Source organism: Prenolepis imparis, unplaced genomic scaffold (genome assembly GCF_030444845.1).
Source record: "Prenolepis imparis isolate NDT839.2.m4 unplaced genomic scaffold, iyPreImpa1.0 SCAF_10, whole genome shotgun sequence".
Taxonomy (NCBI): Eukaryota; Metazoa; Arthropoda; class Insecta; order Hymenoptera; family Formicidae; genus Prenolepis; species Prenolepis imparis.
Window position 1 is genome coordinate 15,277,574 of NW_028141168.1, and position 20,412 is coordinate 15,297,985.

Sequence of the window (20,412 nt, forward strand, 5' to 3'; positions counted from 1 at the left end):
ATGTATAATTATGAGATTTTATAGAAGACAGAGTATTATAAAGCTGATATCGTATATTGAAGTTTCAGTAAAAAAAAGGATTTGAAAAAATTATCACTATTATAAATTAATAAGTAGAAATTAAATAATGAATAAAATAAAAATATATCTAAATCTCTCCGAGAAGATCAAATAACTCATGAGGGAAAGAATGTGACAAATTGATTGCAAATTATCATTTATCATAGACATGTCTTCCAAAATAATGTGAATAATTTCGTTGTTCGAAGAATAAGTATTATTTCAGATGCATGTATAATAAAATATGCAATAGCGAACACCGATAAAACAAACAAACGTATCAATATCGCTATGAGCATTTCGTTTTAGCAATGCACAGCTCAGTGATAACCGAACAAGATGATAATGAAGACCGAAAGTTAACGCAGCCAAAAACAGAAGATGGCGAGAATTTGATTCTACATCAACCGCCGAAAGAGAGCATACCGGCAGTACAACCATTAATTTGGCAAAACATCATTATTATCCCTGTTCTCCATGTCATTGCGATTTATTTATTCGTCACGCGCTATCACGAGGCGAAACTTTGGACCTGGATATTTGGTACGTATTGATTAAATCAAAATTAGTTCTCCATCCTATATAATTTTATTACCCTATATATTTTATCTATCCTAATTTTATTATCCTATATATTTTATCTATCGTCTCATAGTATATCAAGTTTATTAAAGGTGCGCTGGAATTGATAGAGAAATATCACAGTTTCTCGTGAAATCAAGTTTTTCAAAGGCTTTCAAATTGCAACAAGTAAGCTTTGTGTTAAAATAAACTCCGCGCTCGTTTCCTCTCTCCCACGCAAACACGAAAATTCAATAGGGAATAAAATTATTTCTCGATTCAGCGACTTCGCCCGGATATTTTTCTCGCCTACGCTTTTTTAACGCGGGGACACAGGGGTTTATTAAAATAAAATCTCGAATTGTGTGTGTGTGTGTGTGTGAGATTTATTGAATTACTTGGTATCGTACCAAAGAAAATTTGTGCCTTATGCACAACTAATCAGTTTCATTGAAAATCAGTTTTTTCTTGAATCTGATGCATTCACGTTTGGCTCTTTCTAGTCCATTGAAATTTAAATATATATTTCACATTGAAAGTTTTACTAAAATTTTAATTATATATTCTTTATTCTCATATTTTGAGTTTAATTCTTAATTTATGAAAATTTTTTATTTTTGTTTATTTACAAGTTTCAAATTTAATATTTTGAGACATTTCTTTATAAAAATCATCTCATTTCATAATATAGGAAGAAATTTAACATATAGTTTCTTATCCTCTACATTTCACATTGGCTAATTCAAAATTAACATCGTATATTTTGCTTGAAATAATAAAGAATAAAAAATCTGATGATGCTTTCTTATTTCATTTCAGTACCATTGTATGGAATTCTTGGTGGTTTAGGTGTAACGGCAGGCGCTCATCGTTTTTGGGCACATAGGAGTTATAGTGCCAAACTGCCACTCAGAATTATGCTCGCTTGTTTTTACTGCATGGCCGGACAGGTAACAAATAGTCCCCGATATAAAATCATCTTAATCACGTTATCAATTAATAATCACGTTAAAATTCGTCACATTAAAATTAAACGGTCATATTAAAATGGAACATATGTAGCAAATTGCTACTCTGAGAATGATTTATTTTTTTACAGCAAATATATTTTAAGCAGTATATAATGTACAATTTTAAATTTAAATTTATGCATGCAGTTTTTGCGAACTTTTCATATTTCTCGCTTCTGGTATTTATCATGTATTAATCAGAAACGATTATTTACTAATACGTCAGTTTAAATATTTACAACGATTATAATTAATTGATATTAATTAATTTTAATTGAAGATGGACATAATATTTTGAATGTTTGGACACATTGCCTATATATATAAGTATATTAATTTATTCAACATAATCAATTTTACACACTCTAAATCTCTGTAGCTGATTTAGATTATGTAATTATTTATTTACAGTATACACATTCTCTGATTCCAAAATATTTTTACTGTAACATAATATAATAAATTGAATAAATTGAATATATACTCTGTTGATGTGTAATATTAAATAAACCTAGCGAGGGATATAATACAGAATATATATTTTGTTTTGGAGAAAAATCCACGAGATTAATATAGTGCGATTTAAAAAAATTATACAGATTATTTCATATTTTGCAGACTCATCTGACTAAATGGATTCGAGTTCACCGAACGCATCATAGATACACGGATACATCCGCGGATCCGCATAACGCTAGTCGCGGTTTCTTTTTCTCGCATGTCGGCTGGTTAATGATGAAGCACCATCCGGCAGTGAAAGAATATGGAAAAAATGTGAATCTGAGCGATATCGCTGCCGATCCTGTCATACGTTTCTTCGACAAGTGAGTGAGCATATTTGAAACATGATGATGTTTTCCGAATCGCGATAAAAATTAGACAACATACGGCAATTAAATTTAATTGATCGAATCCATCAGTATATATCGAACAATTTCAATTTTGTCAATTGTCATGTTAAATTTAATTTTCCAAAGCTACTAATTATTTGGCATTTTTTAGAAAAATGCGTCGACAAATATTATAATAGGAGTTTTATTATAACATTTTAATATTATAATCTTTTAATATAAACCATAATTATATATATATAATATATAATATTTTGAAAAAATCTCTCTCTTTCTCTGTCTGCATTAAATTCATCTGATCAATCAATAAAATAAAAATAAGATATTAAAAGACGATTAAAGAGAAGTAATATTATATGATTTACATTAAAAGCACGAAAAAGCAAATGGGATTTTCGCAGTAAATTCGCAAGAAAAAAAAATCGCGACCATTGCTGGAATTTAATTGCTTGCATGATAGTTTAATAACGAGGAATGATGCGTTAGTGATGTTGAAATGTGAGAGAGATTAAATGGAATTAATCGCGCGAGAGATATCTCATCACAGAGGACAAAATTGAGCACATGTCTCGCAATTTAATTTGATTTATAGGTTGCATCGTTGATTTATGATCGTAGAAGAAGACTCAACTACATTACAATAATAAATGTTGAACAAATGCAAATGTTTTATATTGCAGATATTATCCGCCGATCATGGTATCGCTAACCTTTGTAATCCCGAGTTTGATACCCGTATATCTATGGAATGAAACCTGGATAGTAAGCATAGGCAGTACGATTTTTCGCCACCTGATTATGTTGAATGTAGCTTTCGCTGTGAATAGTTTTGCTCATTTATGGGGCACTCGACCGTACAGCAGGTATACATCAGTCTCTTGGATTCATGTTTGCGTAATCGCAATTAAAATCAACCACCATATCGTTCGAATTGTGTTCAAGTATAGATAGGAAAATATCGTAAGTCTCGTAGAAGATTATTTATAAATGTTCTTTTTTTATAAGACATTTAATAGAAGTAGGGAATAATGCAGTTCTTTGAATAAATCAGGCATTTTATAATGAAATGATTGATATTGAGCGATAATATTCTGACGATTGATTTTGACTCTTATTTAATTAATTTCAATTATCTCTAATAAATCTTATGACGATTATTCCAGTTTGCACAATATAATTTTCTAATATTCTACTGTATTGCAAAAAATTATTATTTTTACATTGTAATGTTTTTTAATCTTCTCATTATATTGTAAAAAATTATTATATATGTTTCATTTAAGTATATTTTATTATGTTGTAGACAGTTTCGAAAATTAAGAAAATACTTTAGATTCGTTGAGGAATGTGTGTTTAATCGAGGCGTATTTAGTTTTTTTTTTTTTCATTTCAAATTTGATGCAATATTATTTTTTTCATAACTTTTTATATTAAATATTCAAGGAATTAAATCTTTCAAAAGTCTTTTAGAATAAAGTTTATCTGAAATTTTATTTAAAAAAAAAGTTTTTTTAATTAAGTAATTTCGAGATTTAAAGTTTTGCTAAGATTCTGTTAAAGTAACATTTATTTCAAATTGTTTAAGCAAAATGAATTTGTTGTTAATTATCAATTTCAAATATTGTTTTGCCATACGATTATTCATACGAATACTGTATATTAATGCTGTAATATATTTTTTGTAAAGAAAAAGATATTTCAAAGTTACACTTAAAGAAAGATTTAAACAAAAATAAAGTTGATTTTGCACCTCCTACATACGGAAATTATATGCAGAGAATTTTGAGTTAAAAACACATAATTTGTTTTACTTCAACATACTTTATTTTTTCTGGTCAAAAGAAAACTAATTTTGCGTGCAAACATTATAATTTTTTCAGAATTTAAATTTTCAGCTTGAATTTATCTATGAATTTTTTTCCCCAATGCGGCAAACAGTAACAAAACTAAGCTATTTTTTCAAGAACAATTTTTAGTAATTATAGTAGAAATGCAGTAAAAGATAACAAATTAATTCCTCTCATTTAATAGTTATGAATCAAGTTTTTTTAACATATAAATGTCGTAATTTTACTGAAATGTATATTTACGAAGAACACGTTCTGTGTGATTTTATCTGACATAAATTGCATTTTAATTATGTATGCATGTTTTACTTTATGTATATATGTTTGAATTATGTATGTATGTTTTATGAGAAATGTCAATCGGTATTCGTTTTGTTTTGCCAAAGAAAAATTGATATTATAAGAGAAGTAAGACATTTTTTATAAATCTTTTTAGATTCATGTACTTTTTAATATAAATTATATAATCATTGAAAAGATAAATTTGCTAAAAAAATTTATATAGAGATATATTATAAAAGAGTGATATAGAATGTATTATTCCGTTTAAATAATCTTGCATGAGACTTAAAAGTTTATTTGCGTACAGCCGACTCAGATCGAGCGACGAAATATTTTTTTCTTTTTCTACTTTTTGTTTTAGAAATCTTAAAGCAACGGAGAATCCAACAGTATCTTTTCTTGCTCTCGGTGAAGGTTGGCACAATTACCATCATTGTTTTCCATGGGACTATAAGGCCGCGGAGCTAGGTTCATATCGTCTCAATCTGACAACTGCCTTTATAGATTTTATGGCCTGGCTAGGGTTGGCATACAATCTGAAGACATCAAGTTCCGAGATGATCGACAGATTTTATACAAAAAGAGGTGACGGATCTCTCGAGAGTAAACGCAAATCAAATATCCCTCACATATAGTTACTATTAAAAAAAAAAATAATAAAAAGAGAGAGAAAGAAAGATCGAAAAAAGAATAAAAAACTGACACGTGTGTATATTGTTCGAATTGTCACAGTGTAAATAAATTTTTGGTATAATATTTTATTATTGCTATATGTTTGTGGTCAAAACGATTTTGGTGGAGCTTTAATTACTAAAATATATTAAACTATTTTATTTTTTACGATAAAAAATAATTACGATAAAATAAAAAATTATATTATGTTAGGGGTATTAATAATTCAATTGGCATTTAAAGTCCTTGCTATATTAACTACAAATGTATCAGATGGTTAATAACCTTTGTCATGTTTCACACACAAGTTTCCGCAAAATTTTTACCTCAGATAGCGCGGGATTTTAAGCGTAGAAAAATTTTAACGAAGACTCTGTCACGCACGATACATATCGGATGTACCACACGGGAAAAAACACGCATCTCCATGCAACTGTTGTGGTCAATGATTTATATTTTATATAAACAGCCTACATACACAAAGTCACGTTCCGCCGTAAAAAAAAGAAAGAGAAATACCAAAAAATGTGTTTATCGATCCAGATAGAGCTTAATATCGCGCGTCATTTTATCCGGCGATTAAATTTAGTATTTATCATCAAACACACGTACATACATACGTATTCTGTGCAGAGAGAGTCTATGTACAGATACAGCGTTTGTGCGACTTCCCGCATCCTTTTACACCCTACATGTCTATATATATATTCATACGACCGGCACATGTAAGGGCCAAATGTATATTTATCTTCTATGCGGATATACATTATGAACATTTGTCTATTTTTGTCACAGTGCAACCCATATCGATCATTCTAATATTGCTGTAAATGTTCCCATATATCACGATTCGCGACAGCGTCGGAAATCTGGGGCGAGAAAAGGATCGCCATCATCTCGCGACAATGGCTGCACATATGGGTTGCACATCTAAGAAAGAAGTTTTACGATTATTGATAATATGCGCTCATGATTATTCAATTTTCACGTTCCATTTATCCGGTACATTTGTGAGAAATATAAATTAACGAAATTGTAATCGTTAAATACATGTCAAAAATTTATTAAACAATATATTTTATATGTATCAGCGAGAATGCAATGTAAAAAATATGATTGAACAAAACTTATGATTCTTTTATTAACTTCTCTGTGTGAATGTAAAATATATAAAATTTCTAATTTAATCTAATTTATGCATATTAGAAAGTATATTAAGGAATGTACTTTCTATGATATCTTTACTTATCGATTTGGATTCGTACGATATATTTAAAATCGAAAGGATACTTGGATACGTATCGTATTTTTTTTCACTTTAAACAAAAATTTTTGACACATTTTTAAAAAAATTGCCCCATTGTGAATCGTATGAAGTAGATTATCGTTACATCGTATTATGTAACTTATTGTTAGATACGATATGTTGACACACGTGATCAATAGGATACATAATATTTATAGAAATTGAGAGAGTATATACAAAATCGAAGGCTAGCGAAAGTTTTAGGGAAAGGTGTCTTGGACTGAAATAAAACCGCTTCCTCGCGAATCACAATCCACGTTTCTCCTTCCCTGGTATATCACATTTTATAAGTTTAAATACATTGGGGAGTTCCTTATATAAATGTCGTGTTACTGTTATCCAGTGAAATGAATACGAAGTAGTGCGGTGCACATAGAGTTTTCATTTTCACTGGTTCGGTTTCTTTAGCATCTTGGGACGTACATTTGCGTACATCAAATCGTTCATTGTAAGTGTATAGCTTCTTTTTTATAATTATAATATTTACATAAGTTATCGCACGAGGCGACAAGATCCTTAAGCAAAAAACAGAATGGCGCTTTATGAGCGGGATAATCTCAGCTGCTATTACGCTAATTAAATTATTAAATTATGTATGGCGTATGTTTTGCAAAACCAGACGCGACGAAATCATACAATGTTAATAAAATGTAATTTTTTATAAATATCTCGCGGCAATTTTTTTCGCGTCAAATAAAAAATGTACTCTCTTAGAGGTGACAGAGGGATTTATTAAAAATAAAATCTCGAATTGTGTAAGATTTATTAAATTACTTGGTATCAAGGAAAATTTGTACCTTGTGTACAACTAATCAGTTTCAATGAAAACTAATTTTTCCTTGAAATTGACAGTCATCCACGTCTGGCTCTTTCGCCCATTAAAATTTAAATATTTATTTTACATTAAGAGCCTTATTAAAGTTTTAGTTACAAGTAAAAAAAGTGGAAGTATATTGATTTTTTCACGTATTAATTCGAATATGCTACAGGGATGTTATAATTCTCTTCTGATAAAGATACTTTATAAAATCGAGATTATATATTTGTCTTCAAGTATGTACTATTATTAAATTTTGATACCGAAACTGTACAATCGAATTGGTCCAAATAAAACATTGGAAAGCGCAGTGTCAACAATCCTTTTCTTGCCTTGCAGCGTTTTGATATATAGCTAAGAATTGTATCCCTCCGATATATAAACCACGTTCTTTCTTTCTATAATTTTTTTCGAAAACTGTATTAAAAAAAACTTTCTAGGAAATGTCGCGCCCATGAAAGCTAATAATTTATATAAATATGTAGAATATAGATAAAGCTAATAATTTATATAAATATGTAAAACACAGATAAAGCTAATAATTTATGTAAATATGTAGAACATAAATAATGAAAAATGTAAATAATTAGCAATCTGGCGAGATTTCTGAGATTTCTTTCAAGCATTTTTGCAATTAATTTGGTGAGGAAAGCTCTTGTCACATTCGCGTCGTAAGTGACTGTGCGTTCATCATAGTATATTATTATAGTACTCCACTTTAATATCTATATGCACGATACATTCAATTGTTTCGGAATATAATACGGATGTAATATGTTATCGAAAGAACTGGACGAATAAGGCGAGTTTTCATAACTTTTTGCATGCACTTTCACCGTGCACTTAAATCAAGTTAGTATCGATTAGAAATTGTCTAACTGTATAATAAATTGCTTTCCAGCTTGATAAAAGTATATCCATTGTACACGTTTTTCCAATCGAATAATTAATTATGCAAAGAAAAATACGGTTGCTGTCACGAAGCTTTCACCTTTGAATCCTTTCTAATAAAAAAAAATAATAATAATTGTAAATCTTAAAAATGCATTTGAAAAAAGCGTATAAATTAATAAATTTTTTGTTATTTATAAATTATAATAAGATTTCTCTTTGTCGTAAACTAGATAATTTATCTCTCTGTTCCTCTATTCTTCTTTTTAAGAGAGCTTTTTTCGTTATATTAAGTTTTATATTGTTTTGTCTAAATTTTAATTGTTGTCTTTTTTCTAAATGTGCAGTATCTTTATCTAATTATGTATGTGTTTTTATTTTTTTATTATACCTTTAAATTTAATATTTCCAATTTTTATTTTATTATTATTTTATTAAGGAAACTATATTTATTTAATATTAAAAATATTAAACATTGTATAATTTTAATATCATGCATAATATAATAAAATTATTAATTTTTAAGAATTTAATCATAGTAATATGCTGTTCTTACAATTAGTCGTACAAGAATTTACATAATAAAAGGGAAGAAAGATCGCAGTTATATATTTCCCAGAAGTATTATGTAATATTACAATAGAATAGTACACTTTATTCATTTCATGTTTTTTTAAACCAGATTTTGCAGCTATTGTGTTTTAATCATCACACATATAATGTATCATTTGACCTAAAAATATAGTTTCATCAAAATGTATATATATATATAACGCGATTATGATATATAATTCGCTTCTACTCATAATAAATTCATTGTTAGTCAAACTCGTGTCAGCGAAAAGGATCGTGCGACGTAGTGTGCATTTGCCTTTTAACTGCGATTGTTGATATCGTTTTCATTTTTCGCATGGAAATACTACTTATCTCATTGCGCGATGATTTATATCACTTAACTCTTTAACAACAATGTGAAAATTTTAATTTTCTATTTTAATACTATGTACATGAATGTTAAGTGCATTGTCAAAAAATTTACATTTCTTGCATGTCATATTTATTTAATATACATCTTCGATTATCGCTATAAATTATCTATATAAATTATGAAGAAATTTATGAATATTTATGATATTTTATCTATTTAAACAAGCATTATGATATTTAATGAATATTATTATTTGTTATAATTAGAAATTACAATCAGAAATCGTTGACTTGTGTTAGTATTTCGTTAAAATAAAAATGTAATTTTATTTTAATTTTTCATTACATTATAATAATTCTTATGCATCTATTTTATAATGAAACAATTATGCAATAATAATCATATCTTGATATATTTCATCATTTCAAAATGTCCAAAAAATTTTGCATCAATTTTTTTATGAATTTTTTTTGTAAAAACGTTATTAATATTATTAAAATTATATTATTAATAATATTATTGAGATATTTATAATATAGTATGTATATAATCTATGGGATATAAAAAAAATTTGTACCAATGTAAAATAAATATATATATATAAATAAAGCTACGAGATTTTATAGAGTATTATACATATAGGTGAGAGATATTGAAGTTTTTGTAAAAAAAAATTTCAAAATAAAAAATGACCAATATTGTAAATTAATAAATAGAAATTAAATAATAAAATAAAAATTAAAATATGCTAATCTCTGAGAAGATTAAATAACTCATGCAGGAAAGAATGTAGCAAATTGATTGCAAATTATGATTTATCATAGACGTGTCTTTCAAATTAATGTGAATAATTTCTTTGTCAGAATAAGTATTATATCAAATGCATGTGTAATAAATATGCAACTTTAAAATTCAATAAATATGCGAATTTTATGTAGCAAACGCCGCATAAAATAAACAAACGTATTGCTGTAAATTTTTCATTCCAGTAAAATGTATAGCTCAACAGTAACTGAATACGAGGACAATAAAGATCGAAAACCGGAAGCAAAAGATGGCAAGAATTCGATTCTGGATCAACCGCCGAAAGAGCACATACCGGCGGTACAATCATTAATTTGGCAAAATGTCATTGGTATCCCTATTCTCTTTGCCACTGCGTTTTATTTATTCGTCACGCGCTATCACGAAGCGAAACTTTGGACCTGGATATTTGGTACGTAATTGATTAAATCAAAATTAGTCCTTCCATTAGTTCATTCCATATAATTTTATCTATCGCCTCACATATAATATACAATCAAGTTTTATAATAGAGAATGTGCCGGAATTGATAGAGAAATACATGTCAGTTCTTTTGTGATACTTGAAATCAATTTTGTCAAATGCTTCGAAATTTTAACAAATTAGCTTTATGTTAAAATAAATTACGCGCTCGTTTCTTCACTTATACAAACATTCAATAAAGAAGAAAATTATATCCTTTATTTCCATATTTTAAACTTTTTACGAAAATTTCTTATTTTCGTTTATTTATAAGTTCAAAACACATTTAATGTTATATTTTTGAGACATTTCTTTATAAAGATCATCTTATCTTACAATATAGAAAGAAATCTAATATGTAGTTTTTTATTAGCATTCATTAACATTTTATAGTTAGCTAATTGAGATTTAACGTCGTATATTTTGCTTGAAATGATAAAGAATAAAAAATTTGATGTTGCTTTCTCATTTCATTTCCTGTATTCAGGATTTACATATGCATATCTTGGTGGTTTTGGTCTAACGTCAGGCATTCATCGTTATTGGTCACATAGAAGTTATAGTGCTAAACTGCCACTCAAAATTATGCTTGCTTGTTTTTTTTGCACAACCGGACAGGTAAGATCACGAAAGAGTAAGTCCGCGATATAATTATCCGATTAATGAAATAATCATATTAAAATTTAAAATTGCGCGGTAAATATTTTAGTTAGCAGCATTGTATGCAAAATGCACAGTGTTAATATTTATGTAGTATTTAATAAACCTAGCGATGGATATTGCAGAATATATAATTGATCGTGGAGAATTCGCAAGATTGTTTAATATAATTTGTTCGATTTTGAAATATTCTAGAAATATTTTATTTTGCAGATTCATATGAGTAAATGGATTCGCGTTCATCGAACGCATCATAGATACACGGATACATCTGCGGATCCGCATAATGCTAATCGCGGTTTCTTTTTCTCGCATGTCGGCTGGTTAATGATGAAGCACCATCCGGCAGTGAAAGAATATGGAAAAAATGTGAATATGAGTGATATCGCTGCCGATCCTGTCATACGTTTCTTCGACAAGTGAGTTTAACATTTCAGTATATCTAAAATAATGACAACGTTTTCCCAAATCGCAGAAATATAACATTGGTTATCTCTAAATATGTATATACATATCATTTTTTGAAAAGTAGAAGACAAGATTTCTTATATATGTAATTAGTTAATAGGCATTTTTTTAGAAAAATCAAAGAACAAAATTGAGCACATGTCTCACAATTTAATCTTATTTATGGGTCGCGTCGTTAATTTTCGATTGAAGGAGAAGAGACTCTACTACGTTAAATAATAAACAAATACTTTATTGTTGTAGATATTATCCGCCGATCATGCTAACACTAACCTTTATCCTACCGACTCTGGTACCCGTATATCTATGGAATGAAACTTGGATAGTAAGCATAACTGGTACATTAACCCGCTGGGTGATTTCGTTAAATATTGTTTTTACCGTCAACAGTGTTGCTCACTTATGGGGCACGAAACCTTACAACAGGTATATATTAATCTCTTGAATTCATATGTTTGCGTAATCGTTATTAAAATCAACCAGCATATCATTCGACTTGTTTTCAAGTATAAATAGGAAGTACAAAAATTCTAGGAAGAAATGGGCTTATAAGAGTCAGACACAGAAATTAGGCGCAACAAACTTGTCTTAAAATCTGATTTGACTTTTTTTTATTTTGCAATTCAAAGATAGTCGACACTTTATCGTCGAAAAGTGCAGTATTATTTTTTGCACAATTTTATATAATTTTTCATATTAGATATTCAAGAAATTAAATTTTTCACACTTCTTTTGGAGTTTACCTGAAATTTTGTATAATAAAATTGGATATAGGAAAAAATTTTTCCTAATTAGTAATTTCGAGATTTAAAGTTTTACTAAGATTCCATTAAAATTTATTTTAAATTTAAGGAAAATGAATTTGTTATAAATTAATTAGCAATTTCAAATCTTATTTTGCAAAAAAGCCATTGATTATAAATAATATGAATATTATCAATATCGTAACATATTTTTTGTAAAGAAAAAATATGTCAAAATTACATTTAAAAAAAGTTCAAATGGTCTTGGACATTCTATAGAACTATATGCAGAGAATTTATGAGTTTAATGAGAATTTATAATATTTATGAGTTAAAGACATAATTTGTATACTTAAACATATTTTATTAATTTTTCTGGTTAATAGAAAATTAATTTTTTTGCGAAAAAAGATTATAATTTTTCAGAAATGTAAATTTCTAGTTTGAATTTATCTATTAATTTTTCTAATACTCCATGATGTAAACAGTAAAAAACTGAGTGCAGTTTCTTTAAGAACAGTTTGTAGTAATTACAATAAAAATGTAGTAATAAGTAACAAATTAATTTCTATCGTTCAATAAAGTTACACATCAGATTTTTTTTAACATAAAAATTCATTGAAAAATGAAAATTAAAAATGTAAATTTATTGAAATGTATATTTACGAAAAACACATTCTGTGTGATTTTATCTGACACAATTTGTGTTTTATACATGTCTTATGAAGAGTGTCAGTCGATACTCATTTTACCTCGCAAAAGGAAAATTGATATTATAAGAAGTAATATTTTTTACGCGATTTTACTAACATTTAAGATTTTTTTAAATCCATGTACTTTTAAAAACAAAGTATACCCGTCAATCATCGAACAGATAAATTTACTAAAGGGAATGTTATACAGAGATATTATAATAGAGTCAGTAAAAGTAAAATGTATTATTATTTCGCTTAAATAATCTGTTGCATGAGATTCAGAAGTTGTTCAAGTCGACTCAGATCGGCTCAGATGAAATTCCCTTCTTTCTCTACTTCTTGTTTCAGGGATATTAAGGCAAAGCAGAATAAAATTATAGCCTTTCTTACTTTCGGTGAGGGTTGGCACAATTATCATCATTGTTTCCCGTGGGACTATAAGGCTGCGGAACATTTCAACGTAGGAGCCGCCTTCATAGATTTCATGGCCTGGTTAGGGTTAGCGTATAATCTAAAGACGACGAATACCGCGATGGTCGAAAAATTTTATACGGAAAAAGGTGATGGATCTCACGCAAAAATCAATTAGTAAACAAATATGCCTGAAACATAGTTGCTATTGAAAAAAAAGAAAAAAAAAGAGAACTAAAACAGATGTATGCGTGTACTAATTTTCTTTTTTTTTTTTTGAAAATTCGAGAAAATTAATCTAAACGCTTCTAGATGCAAACGATGTGTATATTAAAAAAGTTTTTATATCATTATCTTGTGAATTAATGAGATTATAATTTTTTAGCTTTTCGTCATTACGTTAAGATGAGTTTTTTATTATTTACTTTATATATTAAACTCAATATATATAACTGTATATTTCTCGATTTATTTTGGTTTGCATTTATGAATCTAGCGCGATGCGTTGAATTGACGTATATACAAATTTAAAACTGTGTGTAAATAAATTCATTTTGTCATATTCGATATTCAATGGAATGTTATGCATTTGTTTACGCGCATTTTATTTTCGATTTGTTTAAATTGTTAAAAAAAAAGCATGTCAAACTACTGTTGCGCTTAGCACTCTCTTAATTGACAATATACACAATACATTGAAAAATGAAATCGTCTTTTTATAAATTACAATAGAATTCTATTTTTTTTTTTTTTTCATTAAATGCAAATGTAATCTTTTTTTTTCTTCGACTATTCCAATTTCTCTTTCTCTTCGTTCATTGAATAAAGAAGATCGCTTTATATTCGATTGTATAATTTTCGAATTATAGAAATATGTGCGTGTTACATCCTCGGTGGAATATATTAACTCGTGAACAGAATATTACTACCTTTAAATGGATTATCTGCTTCGAATTTTCGTGGATGATGTGCATTGTTTAATTACGTACGTAGGAATTAATAATCTCTCGTACGTGAAATGTATAAAACATACGTGGAAATAAATGAGAATTAATAATGTAGATTTATATTTGATAGATATAGGCAGTAATGTGAGTAATATGTGAAAGGTTGATTATTCCTTTTAAAATTAAATAAAGTTGAAATTTAAAGTTATTAAAATGCAGTAATTTCTAACGATGTGTGCATCTATATCATTGCATAATTCTAATTATTTAGCATAAAAATACTTATGTGTTAACTATTATCATAACATAATAGATATTTTTATAAAATATCTATAAATATACATATATTTTTCTTTCATAATAGCAGATTCAAGAATAAACTGACAATTTAAAGTATAATTATTGCTCTCGATAAATTAAAATAAATATTATATGACTGTACTCTAAATATATGAAATAAAATATTTTTAGATATTTTACTTATTTATAATTTGTTTCTAACATTAGCTGGGATAGAGCTTGATACTTTTAGTAATAGTTGTAATATTTTCATCATTAAGTTTATATAGTGCGAAATACTCATAGCTAATTAAGTTAATTAATTTAATTAATTAACAGTTATATAAAGTTGGAATTTTATATATATCATCGATTGCGAAATACTTCGCGTTTAATTTTATATTGTATTTACTTGCGACAACTACGATTATAAAACGGTAACGAAAGCTTTTAATTAGTAGGATATATAAATTTTTCTTACACTAATGTTGAAGAAAAAAATTACATATGTTAATAACTATTAAAAATTCCATTGGAATTCGAAGCTCGCATTTTTATTACGAGTATACCTGGACAGTTGGTTACGTTTCGCACGCAAAATTTTGCTTGCGGCCCGATAACGCGGAATTTTAAGCGCTGTGGAATTTTAATGAAGACTTCGTCATACCCGCGATACGTATCGGATGTACCGTACGAAGGGGGGCACGCGACCTCTGCGGTCAACGATTTATATAAACGCCCTACATACGCGCGAAGTCACGTTTTGTCGATGAAAAAAGAACGAGAGACGCCAGAAAAGTGTTATCGATCCGGATACCCTGACGTTTCACCCGGGGGTTAAATTTAGTATTTATCATCACGTATTCCGCGGAGTCTCTCTCTCCACAGGTAGGCGCCTGCGCGACTTGTCCGTGTCACCCCCGTCACGCGCAACCCCATCCGCGCAAATATATATATATATACATATATATATATATATACACATATATATATATACATATATATATGTATGCATATATATGCCTGCGTTTTCTATTTATACGGACGGCATGTAGCCGGCCGAACATATTTACCCTCTATGCGGGAACGCATTACGAATATTTGTCTATTTTTGTCATAGCAACTCGTCGCGTATCGATCAATCTAACAATCTTTCCGTAAACGTGGCCGCGAGAATCGCCGACGCGAATATCTAGAGTGAGAAAAAAGCTGTTTTCGCTTCTCGATGAAAATATTCGTATAAAAATACATTGCTCGATTAATAATGATATTTGGCCCCGTAATTATATACTCGATCCGTTTCATTTGCGCCTTCGCGAATTATAGAAGCCGGATTTTCGATCGATCGCTGGATACAAATCAAAAATAATATCGATACATACATATATATATATATATATACATGTATGTATACTGCAAGACAAAATTATATGTAATCGTAGATTTAATTTTATTTAGTTAATTTAATTTATTGAATTTTATAGCGTATTTTGTGTGTCAGATAATAATAATTAAATATACAACTATACATATCTATTATAATGTTATAAAAGTATTACTTATAAGTATTAAAAGTTAAGTTTCGAAATTTTTAATAACTTTTGTTCATGCAGAAACACAATTTTATAAGCTACAAGGTAAAATAAAAGTAAAAAAAGTAAGCATATTGTATATTTACAATTTTCTAACAATTATTTTCAGTTTTATCCAGATCTCTTATAAAATTTTACACAAGGTACTTCTGCAAGAGAGAACTATTAAGAGAAAGAAATAAGTTGTATCTAAAACTCGACAAGAGAATGCGAGTAATGACAACACGATTTATATAAGCGGCATTGGAATTTTTATGCTATGCGTGGAAATAAAATCTCCTTAAAATGCCGTAGCTACATTCTACTGCAGGGAATATTCCGAATTATGATTTCTTAAAAAAAAAAAAAAAAAGAAAAGAAAACAAACGATTTAATCGAGAAAAGTTACTCGAGAGACACACATATGTTATGTCTCATAGAGGGACACTAGATTCTTTGGATCTGTATCAACAAAACATCGACGAGATTAAAAACAATCGGAGAACGCATTACAAAGAGTCCAAGCAACTCGACTCACCCCGTGTTACTGACCTGACCAGTTTTAGTTCCGTCAGGATAATACCCTCGCCGCCACCGCAGTAAACACACCACCCGCCACTTTCGTTCCCACGACACTATGTTCGATTGCGTTTCACGCAGCCTGGATTTTAAGGTCTACGCTGGTAGTAGTAGTGGTGGCGGTGGTGGTGGTGATGCTGCCCACCCCCTCGGCGGAAGGGCAAGAGTTGAGTTTAGTCCGGCTGGATTTTGCGAGCGTGACTCCGACCTGTGACGCGACTTTCTGGGGATTAAAGCTGCGGCACGCAAATCATCGACGCGGAATCATCACGAGGATATATTCCGAGCTTCATCAAACGAGAGAGATGACGAAACGCGATTGCGATGATGATGATTCAACACCGCATAAGTCGGACGCGATCGTACAAATGAACGGAAATGTTTGGCGGATCGTAGAGCGTAAGAGCGTAGAGGGGTAAAATTGGATAAACAAACGAGCGGATATCGCGCCGGGCGATCCGTATAAACAGAGGGGATGAAATATACCGCGCGTATTTTCGCTTCGCGGTGCGTGGATGCCGCTTACGCGTGTATGCACGTGCGGATACGAGAGAGGTACGAGAGGCTCCTCTAACCGCGACGATGGTTTAGGGTGTACTGAACGTTTACCCCCGGTGAGGGTCGGCGTAGAGTGTGTCTAATCCAACATTACCTAACCACGTATAGCGAGGACGCCATGGAAACGGCACGTTTGCGCCTGCGTTGCTTCGTCGTCGTCGTCGTCGTCGGTCGTCGTCGTCGTCATAGATCGACTTAAACTTTTTTGGCAATTTCGCCGGTTACTTTGGAGAGAACTCGCAATAAAAGCCGCTATTAATTCTCTATAAGTGTCGCGCCGGGGAAAGAGGGGTAGGGGGTAAGTTCGCAATTTGTCGCCCTCGGGGAAACGCGATTGGTGAACGTTGACCCTCGGGAGGGAAAGGATGGCAATTACGGGGGATGTAGAACAAATATTGCAGCAAATCGCCGGTCTATATCGAGATCGTCAATTAATACCGCGTTACATTTATTTGATTAAAAGTAATGGATTTTTTCTTGACCGCTTTCAGTTACGCGAATCTCGATAAACGAGGAAGATGGGGAGAAAATAAAAATATTAGAGTTATAAAAATTGCTCCAGTTTCGTCTCTTATTTCGAAAGTGCGCTTTTTCTCATTTATCTCTGTTATCGAGAAAACTCGCGTGTGTTTACTAAACGTCAGATTTTTGACAGCACCCTCGACTGAAGCGACATCTCCTATCGATATTGCACCCTCTAAGGGTGGAAAGACTTCTTGCTTCATTTAAGAATTGATATAATTCCAATTTTACGCGAATTTAATGTTAAAAGCATTATAACTGTCTCCTATAATTTAATGTAGAATATAGAACAGTATGAAATTCAAATGCATTTCTCAAGAAAATGTACTTCGAGAAGAAGAATATTGATTTTTTTTATATTCAATCTCTGTCAAAACTTTATATATGAGATGAAAATAAATTCACGAATATAAATGCGGGGAAAGAGAGAAAGAGATTCATGTGTGAGACCTGTATTTGTTTTATCGTAACAAATTGTTATCGAATCAAATCGAATGATATCAATCTAATTATGTTTGTATTACGGATCGCTGATAAACTGATAACGCGATTCGTTTTATCTTTCGAGGCTATCGTTTAAGAAAATATGAGGTCTAATGGATTAGCACGTTAATTTTCACAGTTCCAATGCGTAAAGAAGTGCGCAATAAAATTCTAATTCTAATTTTAAATCTAGAAAAATTTAATAAATTAAAATAATATTAAAAAACCAAAGATTCTTTTGCACAAATTAATTATTTAGTGAAATAGTGGATATGTATTTTTAAATGTTAACTTAATTGTGGTACCACAAATCGATATTACGTTCTGAGGATTAAAGTCCTCCAGTTCTGACTAAAATTACTCGGAGAATACTGATGTTACCGACAGCTTTGAATATCATTTGATATAAATATTTGAACATTTAATATTATATGTAATTTAATTCCACAAAGCATAATCATATTTTAACGTTTTATAGAATTATACACATCTACGATTATGCCATTAAAGGTTTCTATAATAGAAACTGTATTTCTGTGATTTTATCATTCAAGTTGATTTGACTTATCGCTCTTTATTTTAATGGTAAAGTTTTTAAATTAATGCTTTAAATTATTACTTAATAGAGCGCCCCGTTTGTGCAGAGCAAAATATTAAGCTATACTCAGAAAAGTTGTTAGTAAGTTACCGATCATAGTTTCTCGATGTGTAGATGGCATTTGACGTTTCAAAAGTACATAATTACTTTGATCTTAACAATACACAAGTGCACAATGCAAAACATGATATGTATAAAAAATAAAGATATTTGCAAGATATTTAATGTGATTATTGTAACTTTTTCCATTTCCTCAATTAAACATGTATTTTATTGATAGCTCCTTTGAGATATATTTTAAGACGATTTATTTGTAGAATATAAGAAAGTCGTAAAATAAAAATTGTAGAGCAAATCATTATAGAGTTAGAGATAGAAGATATTTTGTGTTAGAAAAATATCATATAATAAAAAAATTAACACTTTGAATAATATGTATGTGATAATAATATTTTTTACCTTACTTTGCAACATCGTCATTTTTCTTCGCTGCTTCTTCGCGTATTATCTTAGCCACTATAGACAGTCCCTGAAAAATGATAGAAAATATTAACGTATCAAATATTAAAGTATCAAATTTTTTTAAAACGCGATTGATATTATTCTTCTGCATTATTTGCACTATGAGTACATATGTAGAATATTAAATTATATAAGTTTTTTAAAGTATAGAGATTAAATATTTATTAGACGATTAATGTATTACAAAGCTTATTTTATTTACTCGATCCTGCGATTTGATTATTTTACTGCGCGTTCTCAATCAGAATTATATTTAGATTATCAAGAAATTGAACGATAAAGCATCGAATAAAATACATATATTTGACTCTAAGTATTGTCAAAATATTTTACGTACTATGATATATATATATATATATACATACGAGGATATATTAAATTATACAAGCAATTTAAAGTATATATGAATTATTTAATACACGATTAATGTATCGTGCAGAGCTTGTCCTTATTATTTCTTCGATTCAATCGTTTCACTGCGCATTCTCATTTCGAATCATATTTAAATCGTTTAAAAGTCTAACGATAACACATCGGACGAAATATATTTGATTTTAACAATAAGTAAATCTTTAAATAAATGATTATTGTCCAAAAAGATAGCAACAAAACGATAATTATTTATAATTAGATACCTGTCACTTTGATTCTTACTTGATTAAATGAATAAATTAAAATGCATTTCGAGATTTATCGTTGCGATATAATTACATATTAATCGTATAAATTATACATTAATTGTCAATTATTCATTAAGCATATTATCGTAGACAATATAGTTTTCCGATATTGATTCGCGATTGCTTTTAGAAAAGGAATTCGGGGCGTCTCGCATCACTACTTATCTGTTCAAGTGTCGGCGCGCGAATAATAACAAAGCCGGAG

At 29.5% G+C, this 20,412-nt stretch overlaps 2 protein-coding genes across 4 annotated transcripts in view; one reads left to right on the forward strand and one right to left on the reverse strand.

The window, feature by feature from the left end:
* The window catches only part of Fstl5 (follistatin-like 5), a 64,359-nt gene that overhangs the window by 38,549 nt on the left and 5,398 nt on the right, over nt 1–20,412 (reverse strand). The window contains exon 3 of one of the 3 annotated variants that reach the window (XM_083048058.1): nt 19,465–19,534. In XM_083048058.1, the coding sequence (XP_082904184.1) occupies nt 19,465–19,485 (21 nt within the window). In that variant the 5' untranslated portion in view covers nt 19,486–19,534. Of the gene's footprint in view, nt 1–16,803; nt 17,052–19,464; nt 19,535–20,412 lie in introns of those variants that run through there. The other 2 variants (XM_083048060.1, XM_083048059.1) reach the window with 2 other exon arrangements.
* LOC145942121 (uncharacterized) lies at nt 163–13,887 on the forward strand. The gene is made up of 10 exons (XM_083048607.1): nt 163–603; nt 1,441–1,571; nt 2,250–2,455; nt 3,163–3,345; nt 4,973–5,245; nt 10,215–10,441; nt 10,979–11,109; nt 11,365–11,570; nt 11,863–12,045; nt 13,406–13,887. Exons 1-10 carry the CDS (start codon nt 372–374, stop codon nt 13,644–13,646), a joined length of 2,013 nt encoding a protein of 670 aa, XP_082904733.1. The 5' UTR covers nt 163–371; the 3' UTR covers nt 13,647–13,887.